General features: G+C 35.4%; 1 protein-coding gene across 1 annotated transcript; it reads right to left on the bottom strand.

The window, feature by feature from the left end:
* Positions 1 to 1,034: 1,034 nt before the first annotated feature.
* LOC145595370 (uncharacterized) lies at positions 1,035 to 5,236 on the bottom strand. The gene is made up of 3 exons (XM_081651767.1): positions 5,080 to 5,236; positions 2,153 to 2,675; positions 1,035 to 1,475 (listed from the first exon to the last, which is right to left on the bottom strand). The coding sequence occupies exon 2, from the start codon at positions 2,585 to 2,587 to the stop codon at positions 2,216 to 2,218; it is 372 nt and encodes a 123-aa protein (XP_081507893.1). The 5' UTR covers positions 2,588 to 2,675; positions 5,080 to 5,236; the 3' UTR covers positions 1,035 to 1,475; positions 2,153 to 2,215.
* Between the last annotated feature and the right edge of the window lie 5,088 nt (positions 5,237 to 10,324).

Here is a 10,324-nt window from a genome sequence, read left to right as displayed (position 1 = left end):
AATTGATGACCTGTTATTTTCCAGAATTGATGCTACTCTACTCTCAAACCAAAATGACTTCAATTTCACAAACTCGTCAAAAAAAGGAAAATTTGACTCTAAGATGGCTAAAACTTGAATTCTTCAACATAGATCTCATGAGGGGTATTTTGATACAATCAAGAACTGGGGTTGGATGCAATTTGGGAAGCTGACACTTGCCCAAAAATAAAGCTGTTCCTATGGCAGCTCATGTGGGACAGACTTCCAACTGCTACAAATCTCAATTACAGAAACATTGCCCCATCAAATGCTTGTATGGTACAAATGAATCTGTTGATCATATATTCTGGGACTGTAACAGGGCAAAAGAGTTCTGGCAGGAACTAGATCCTAGTAGAATCTGTGCAAGAAACCAGGATGATTCACTGCAAAGTTGGATTCATAGAAACTTTAAACAAAAAAAGCTATCCCACTCTGGCATTCCCAGGAACATTCTTTTTCCTTTTGCCCTATGGCAGATTTGGAAAAGAAGAAGCCAGTGGATCTTTTCTAAAACAAACATACTCCTTCAAAAGTCTATATCCCTTTGCTCTTGGGCTGCTACTGAGTGGTTTTACTCAACTAAAACTGATTCAGCTAGAATAGACCAGGATTACAGCTTGGGATCCCCCTCCTCTCTCCTTCTTAAAACTAAATGTGGATGCTTCTTTTGTCCCTCTCGAAGGAATCTGGTTGTGCTGGTATTTGCAGGAATGATAGAGGTCACTGGATAGGGGGGTTTCAATGGAAGGGTTCTCTGCCACCCCTAAAGATGCTAAGCTGCAAGCCGTCCTGCTAGCTATTCAATGGCTGAAGGACAGAAATATTCATAGATGCATTATAAGGAAATGCATTATTAAGTTGAAGAGATCAACATGCATAAGACTGGCAACATTCTAACCCCAAAACAGCAGCTTCAGGCTGAGATGCTTTCTCAAACTCCTCAGAAGTGAACTTGCAGAAAGATTTTCATCAAGTTATTAATTACTACAGAGTACAAATATAATGACAAATTGAGGAAGGAAAATGAATTTTTGCATTAGAAACATCGAGCAGATGAATGAGTTCTCTTCATTTCCTTATATACATCTCATTTTGCATCAGATCATTTTTCCAATTCTCAAATACTAACATACTGTAGAATACAATAAAGCCAAGTTTGGAAAGTTGGAATACTTACTAAAGCAACTGTTAAAGTGATATTAAACGAGCTTCAGAAATCTACAGTGACTGCAGCCTATTCATACTCGCAATGTCAGTACAGCCGCGAGAGAACTCAGAGAAGAACCACTGGCTAACACTAGTCAGGTACTATCGTCTGCGTTGCGCCTAGCAATTTTGAGTTTTTAGGGAAATTTAGGAAGTGCCTAGCAAACTCAGTTTTTTTCATCGGCAACATCCTAAATGAAGTCGGCAAGGTCACAGTAATTCCATCATTTCCATGTATGATGTATCTGCATATACAATAGACGTAATTTAATGTTTAAAAAAGTGTATGCATTTACACTGCAAAATTTAGGGGCAAAGAGTGTTCGGTCATTAGTAACATTAGTAACCCAGATTTTTTCATATTAGAATAGATTGGACAGCCATTTTTACTGCAGGTACAGTGAGTGAGTTAATTGTGTACAACATATTATGGAGTGTGAAATAAAAACTTGCATAGTACCTTAAGAGCACTCCTCGTCTTCTGTTTAAGGTTCATAATGATGACACAACACAAATAATCCATTCTATTTCTACAAGACCTTGAGATAATTAATTGACAGCCCATAAATCATCAGGCAATATTTTAAAACACAACGCAATTGACATTATTTCAGCATAATTAAATTTAGGACTTGTAGACATGAATTTTTGGCTTAGACATTACAAGGTAACAGCCTTATACCCCTAAGCTAAAATCATTCTGTACTTCTGTTATTTGGTTTTTGTCTATGGGCTAGCAGGGCCCAGAAAGCAAAGGGGACTAGGAGAGTATATCAGCTACAAGGTGGCTAACAATTTCCATCACATTATGATCCCTCATTTATGTTCTTTTTTCCTCTTCAATTGCTAAAATTACTGCACCTGATATCGAACAATTACACTTGTAAAATTGAAATTCAAACAAAGGAAAGGAGGGACTCACAGGAGACCATATGGAGATCCAAACTAACCCAGCTAAAACAGGTAGGTAGCTTTAACAATTGGCTTAGACATCATCATCTCTGTCTTCAATTACGACCTTAACGCCATTGTCCTTCAGTGCGTTCACAACAGCCCAAACCTTGGTACGATTTTCAAAGCCTTTTTTCTCCACCTCCTTATTCATATCAACATGGATCCCTCTTCCTTGTCCATGGTCAAGACCCTCAACCTTTAAACGCCTTGCTAAAACTTCTCCTACAACAGTTGCTGCCTTTGCATTGCAAGACCGTCCACACTCAAGCGAGCTTTTGAGAGCATGCTCAACCGTAGAAGCAGTGGCAACAATCTTCCCATTGTTCCTATCTACAACATTTGCTGTGATGTACTTCAAGGATATAAACAACTTTAGAACATATCTCTTCATAACAGCTGCCATACTTTGTTCATCCAGGTGAGCTTATACTATCAGTCTATCACAATGAGATTTGCTTTGGCAGTCTTCCCCTTTGTTTCAAACTGGATACCTGGATGGGAAAAGAAGGAGGAGGAGAATTTAACAAGCATAACTATCGACAAATTAATGGATCAGTCAAGACAAGCTAGCTGAAAACAATCAAATCTAGAGTGCACACAAAACTAAAGGAGTGAATAACTGATCATTACAAAAGACAACCAAGAATAATAGAAGTAATTTCAAATTTTCAATCTACACCTTTCAGATAAGATAGTAGTCCAATTGGTTCAGCAAGTTTCACCAAATCATGTCATACAATCACCCAATCATGTCATTCAACACAACAGGCAATAATCAAGGTTGTCAAGATAAGATTCCTACTTGTTATTGTAGAGGTCCATAGAGATATTGAATTTGTTTTGTGTGTGGCGGGGCGGGCTATGTTACTCAGGTTGGACATGTACACATGTCCATGTGTCCGACTTGACTTTATTTGTGTAAATGTTTCATGTATCCAACAAGTTGGACATGAAGATCTTGCTGTCTTTTTTAATGTAGTTGCCAGGCACCCAGAGGGATTGTGCTCTTTACAGTACACAGCACAGTCAACCCAATTAATACTATATTCCTTTTTCTTACCACTCAAATAACTAAGTTTCTACACAAACTTTATGTTACTCACTAGTCCCCGCGGCCTGCAGATGTTCATTAAACTAACATATAACTCTATATATACACCATTACCACACCAGATAGCCTTAGTTCCATGATTAATGCAATCAAGGAAGAGCGTTGTCACTTCAAGTCCTATTTAGAATCACTCCTGAACAACCTTTGATTCAATCCATCCACCTAAGTATACAGAGTTGTAGACTAAGATAAGCAGTGCCAATGGACATTATAAATACATCAACCCACTACGAATAACTAGTTTAAAACTACTTCCAACATGTACTTTCAGCACCATTTATATTCTTAGGTCAAAATCTCACAGCTATATTGCACATTTGCACATTTGCACAATGCCAAAAACCCTATGTACCACATCAGTTCAGCAGCTAAATCCAACCTTGTACAGATAAATTTCTAACTCATTAGCTCTTATTTAGCAGATATTTCATCAAGCATTGGGTTTCAGCCCAATAATTCCATTAAAAGATGCTCCAAATTCCAAAATTTGTAATAATCCCCTTAACAACCTGGTAATTTCAGATTATCTGGCAGGTATCAATATCTGAAATTCCGCCTAACCAATTCCTAATTTCACAATTCCACAGGTACAGAACTCAAACGAGAACACAAACTGTTTCTTCATGAACTCAAGAAAAATCTCCTGCTTTTTACAGCCATGAATGTAGCTGGATAAGACGTTAACTCACCTCTATCCAAGGATTTTCCATGAATTGGGTGTTTAACATCATCGACCCTTTTCTCTATATTTCTAGCAGTTCCATATTTAGATTAATAAAAAAAAAAATTTAAAAAAAAAAAAAAAAAAAGTTGAAATGATCTAAACTCAATATGCAATAATTCTAAACTTCTACTCTACTATACCCTATGTTGTGCCTAAATTTTCATCACGGGTTCACTTGTTCGCAGGTTGTTAGATTGCAGGTTATCATGAAATCAGCAATCTGGTTCCAAGCATTTAAAAGAAGTCAAACGGAGACTTTTCCAGGGAATATAGTATACCAGTTGAATAAGTCAAAAGGGAGTGCCAAAAGAATCGGAACCATGATCCTCAGCTTGACGTTGATAAAACTAATTCAAACTATAACGGATACTGTATTGTCATTTGCATCCTTATTAATCTAGCTATTGTCTACTTAAGCCTGTTTTGACCTAAACACCCTACTCCCTCAGTCACTCAATTTCTATTTCTTGATATCAAAATGAGTGAAGGTTTGTACGACCTTGAGTCCAGGCAACATGGATGGCCACCTTCGGACCATGACAACAACTCCATTTTCATAGTTCTCTAAATTAAAGGGTTATAAACAAAATTCTACAACACAAAACTCAATATGCAATAATTCTAAACTTCTACTCTACTCTAACATACTCCCTCAATTACTCAATTATTATTCCTTGATATCAAAATGAGCGATATTTTGTCAACACAAGCCCAACCCTGAGTCCGTAACATAGACGGCCGCCTTCGGCCCGTGACAACAATACCATTTTCATAGTTCTCTAACATTGAAGGGTTGTAAACAAAATCCTGCAACACATCAGCAGCCAAATTTGACTCAATTATCAAACTAAGCTCGAAAAATCAGGTTAAATTCAACTAGCATAAGAATATGAATAGCAAAATTCTAGCAACAAAATCGCTTATAATAATCTTTAAGTTGAGTAATTTTAAAACTTTAAATAATAGTTCAGAAACCTACCTTAGAAGAACCCTAAATTGATTATACAGACAATCAACATTAACAAATGACAGTAGATTGAGAAGAAAAACAAAATATTACCTCAGAAGCTGTTTCAAAAGAGAAGTGAGAGCTGATAAGCAGGTTATTCAGAGCACGCTTCAATTGAGAAGGCAAAGAGGGTTGAATACAAGTTCGTGCAGCGCCGCATCGATCAGGTGAAAAATCAATTGATCGTATTACTCCGAGAACATGTTAGTTTATTAGTTCCTCGGTTTTTAATACTTGCAATTTTGTCCAAAATTTACGAATCTAATATATATATGAGTTTTTTCCCGAGATTTTAGAGAGCCACGTAGGATTTAATTTTCTTTGCGCGCCATGTAAATCTTAGTAGTAGCCAATTAAATAAGAGATTATTAATTTCTTTTAGAATTAAATAATTCAAATGTCATGGAAGCAAAATTGGCGAATGAAATTTTTAAGTTTAAATTAATTAAATATGAAATATTATCTTTAAATACTAGGAATTTTATCTAAATATACAACAAATTTTAGCTCATAAAAAAAAAAAAAACAAACAAACAAACAAACAAACCGTGCGTCGCACGGGCTTCATCTAGTAAATAACTAATTTTAACGCCACAAAAAATTTGAAAATCCATAAATCTGTAATGTAGGGCCATAATGACATGTGTTGCCATATTATTAGCTAAGAAAAAAGAAATTAAACAAATATTCAAAACCCTACCACCCCAGCCACACCTCCAGACCACCAGAACCCGCCCCCTCCCTTTCGCCCAGCCCTAAACCGCCCACCACCGCACTAACGCCTCCCGGCCCCTTCCCTAACAAATTGCCAAGAAGTTGGCCACTCAGCCCCAAAATCGCCGATTTCGTGGCCATTTTTTTGGGAGGATGGGCGTATTTACTGGCGGTGGTGGGGGAAGGGGTGCGGTTTAAGGCTGGGGAAAAGGGAGGAGATGGGTGCCCGTCAAGATGGGGGATAGGGTGCGGCATAAGGTGGGGCGAGGGCGGGGGCTGCACTAGGTGACGATGGAGAAGGAGGTGCCAGTGGTGGGGCTGGGTTGGCTAGGGTTAGTTTCAAGGCTTTTCTCATTTTTCTATTATTCAACTACTGACACGGCGACACGTGTCATTCTGGACCCCACTTAACGAATTGTTGAACGGAATCAGTTAAGTGGTTATAAAATCTATTTTTTTGTGGTGTTCAAATATTTTTTTTTCGTAGTGTTAAAAACCATTTTCAGTGTTATTTTGTGGTGCTAAAATTCAAAATTTTCTAAAAAATTTATATCTATAAAAAAATAAAAAAAAATAAAAAAAAGGCTTGTATTATTACATATGTAGAATATGACATCTCTTGACAATCTTGATATCATTTGATTATCTCTTCAAATCATACATTTGACTGGTTTATTATTTAGATGTATATAATCTCTTTTATTATGTAAGTAATATTCTCATAAAGTTGATTATTAAAGCATTATATTTAAAAAATAAAAATAAAAAAAAAACCTATAGCATTGTGTTATCTTCACTAACTATTTTTTTCATATATATGAAGTACTCCGTATTATGTAAAGTAACCTTTCTTACCGAATAAAGATATAGACGTTGGCTATATAAAACTCAAACTAAAAACCATCTAAAAATGGTCGGTGGCGGTTGGTGTAGGCTATGCACATTGGTGACATGACACTAATGTGGTTATGCAGATGCAGTTGGTGAGAGTCGATATTTGGTGTAGGAGGTGGTTGGTGTGGATTTGAGCAAGAGTTATATGAGAGAGAGAAATGAATATTGGATGGTAGACAAATGATTAAACTCAATCAATAAACTAGATATTCATTTTCCAAAAAAAAAAAAAAGAGCAGCAGGTTAGGTTTGACCAGAAATTTACAGTTAAACGGGTTTAGGTAAACTCGGGTTTTGGATGAAATTTTTCTGTTCAAGACCAACAAAAACAGGTTGAGTTTGCAGGTCGAATAAAAAATTAGTGGGTCCAGAGCTTTAAATAAGGGTAATAATACAATTTTTATCACAAATGTTTTCAATTATAGTGTGTTGTACTCCCTCCATTTCATAATAATCGCAACCCTTTGACCTGCACACATGCCAATGCATAACGTTGACAATTAATATTTGTAATTAAATATTACTAAGAACTATAAAAGCTTGATCTAATGAAAATGTACATAAAAACTAATTCAAAAATATAGTACATGGCAATATATTTTTTATAATTGATAAAAATATAGAGTCAAAAGTAAACATATAAATAATGCAAAAGTCAAAATATTGCGATTATTACGAAACGAAAAAAGTATTTTTGACATTTCAATTTTAGGAAACTGTTGTAAGTATTAAAAAACATAGGAAATTAAAGTACATATGAAGAGGTATTTTGACATTTTAATTTTAGGAAATTGTTGCAAGTATTAAAAAACAGAGGAATTTAAAGTCTAAATCAAGAGGTATTTTGACATTTCAATTTTAGATTTAGGGAATTGTTGCAAGTATTAAAAAAAACAGAGGAATTTATAGTAAATATCAAGAGATATCTTGACATTTCAATTTTAGGAAATTGTTGCAAGTATTAAAAAACAAAGGAAAGTATAAATCAAGAGGTAAAGTAGTAAATTCAAGTGTATTGTTTGTGTTTAATCAAAGGATATATTAGTCCCAACATAAAAGATACTTCCGACCCGTGACCCGAAAGTTGACTTGAAAATGACTCGAGCCCGAACTAATTAGACCCAATCTGAAATGAAGTTAACCCGAACGTGATCTGATTTCCGAAATGGCCCGACCTGAAATTGACTCAACACCCGAACTTGACCTGACCTGATTTTAGCTCGAATCGACCCAACTCAAACTAACCCAGCCCGAAGTGACCCGATTCTTGAAGTGAATAGGGTGAAATGATGAATTACTTAGTTTAGGGCTTCTATTTTTCCTAAGTAATAGAAAATCAATTTTACTTTAATTTTCCAACTATTTTTAAGTGAATTTATTTTGCTGACCCGACACAAATTTGACCCAACCCGAACTGACTCGACCCGAATGGACCTGACCCAAATTGACCCGACTCAAAATTGACTCGAAAATTGACCCGATCTGAACAAACTCAACTCGAACTGACACGACCCGATCTTGACCCGAAGTGATAACCTGACTCGGCCTGAACCATACTTGAATATTTGTTGACCCAAAATTGACCCGACCTAAATTGATCCAACTTGAACCTGACCCGAACAACCCGTTTTCCAGGTCTACTTACAAGCGGGTAAGAAAGCTCACAAGACGCTTGAATAGAGGAGAGGAGGCTCACATTGTACTTAATGGAAAATCCAGAGTACTCTTGGATGGAGAAGAGAAAGCTCCAAAACCAATTCAATGGTAAAAGAGTGTATGTACTTCAATGGAAGAGAGAGCTCACAAGCTGTTTCAAAGGAGTATAGTGAAAACAAGGAAAACCGAGGTCTCTATCTCGAAGTGAGAGGAAGTCCAGGAAGAGGTCAAAGAGAAGTAAATTCACAAATATTGACACCAATTTTAGAGTATGTTCCAAATATTGACACAAACTTTTATTACTTGTTGAATTAACGCCAACATGTTAGATAAAATAAAATTTATATAAAAACCAATAAACAATGGTGTTTATTCTACATTGATCATCTATATAATCTTTTTTTTCTTAAACAATAAGAATTATAGTATTTTTTTTTATCAAAAACACAAAAAGAACTATTTGCAAGTAAATGAGTGTTGGAAAGGAATGTTATACTTTTATGAGGGTTTGAAGTGGAGTAAAATTGGTTATATGGTATCATTTATGTCAAAGTTTGTCATTAATTTAGCAAGTTTGTATTAATGCAACAAGTGATACAAATTCAGAGCTTTTTCAGTGCGGCAGGTCACATGGTGCTGCAGGGGTTACTTGTATTCTGGGTTACTTGTTTCTGGAGTTACTTGTAAGTGTTACTTGTATTATGGGGTTACTTGTATGTGGGGTTACTTGTATGGATTACTTGAATGGGTTAAGTAACGCCTACAAGTAACCCCAAACCAAAACCTCGTACCCAACCAATAACACCCTACAAGTAACCCCTAACTAAAACCAGTAACACCCATACAAGTAACCCCAGAATACAAGTAACACCTACAAGTAACCCCTGACAAAAACCAGTAACACCCATACAAGTAACCCTAGAATACAAGTAACACCTACAAGTAACCCTTAACAAAACCAGTAACACCTGTACAAGTAACACCAGAATATAAGTAACACCTGCAGTAACACCATACAAGTAATTCCTGCCGCACCATGTGGCTAGCCGCATATAAAAATTTGTGATACAAATTAGTATCAGTAAATTACAAAATACAGAGTGCCACTAAGTTAGTTTCAATAAGAGTAATTTTGCCATGAAAAATGGTGAAGTATGGACTTCAAATTCTAACATTTAATATTGGATTTCAAATCCTAGGGGTTGGGCTGACTTGTTAAATGAGATGGGATTGAGCGATTTGGGCCAATCCAAATTCCTAGATTATCCAAACTAAATATTTGACCAATTTCATAATCTATATCTATACTCTATACTTCTATTTTAAAAAGCGTTTCTAATACAAGATATGTGTCATGTGGCACCCTTCACATGTATTAGAAGTATGTCACATCACCGTAATATGCCACATCATCCATTCATCCATTGTTGTATGAATGAACATGTTTCAATTGCAATAAAAATGTTTATCACAAGGCTTGAACACAAGACCAATAACAAATAAAGTAATGTTATTACCAACTTTGCTATCTTTTCATTGTGCTTCATATTCAAATAATACACTAAATACTTTAATTTGTACTTTACAAGACATCAATTTGAGAGCGTTTATTTAATTTCATTAGTTATTATTGTCCACTTATTTTTTGTAATTTTATAGTTTATGATTTTATAGCCCAAATAATATATGTATTGATATTCAAGCAAAATCCGGTGCATCGTCCGGGGCCACACACTAGTTTGAAATGAAAAACAAGCTATCAAATAGGCCATTAAGTTGTTTGGTTTTGACAATGAAAATTTTAATTGACCAAGAGTGATTTTAGTAATTTACTTTCAATGTTTCATGGAAAGTCAAAATTTCGATAAATTTCCACTTTACCATCGTTTTTATTTTTTTTTTATAATGTTAACAAAAAAACTACGCGTATTAAATTTACCAATTTCCATGATTTTCTACTATCGCATTTTATTTTGTCAAACAACAAGCTTCAAATTTTCAACCTTCATATTTTTTAATATAATAGGGTGAG

This window comes from Chenopodium album, chromosome 19 (assembly GCF_948465745.1).
Source record: "Chenopodium album chromosome 19, dcCheAlbu1.1, whole genome shotgun sequence".
NCBI classification, from domain to species: domain Eukaryota; kingdom Viridiplantae; phylum Streptophyta; class Magnoliopsida; order Caryophyllales; family Amaranthaceae; genus Chenopodium; species Chenopodium album.
Note: the sequence above shows the minus strand (reverse complement) of the source record. Positions and strands in the feature narration are given on the sequence as shown.

Excerpts from the sequence above, each read along its gene's own strand:
- LOC145595370 (XM_081651767.1), bottom strand. The coding sequence starts at position 2,587 with ATGGCAGCTGTTATGAAGAGATATGTTCTAAAGTTGTTTATATCCTTG.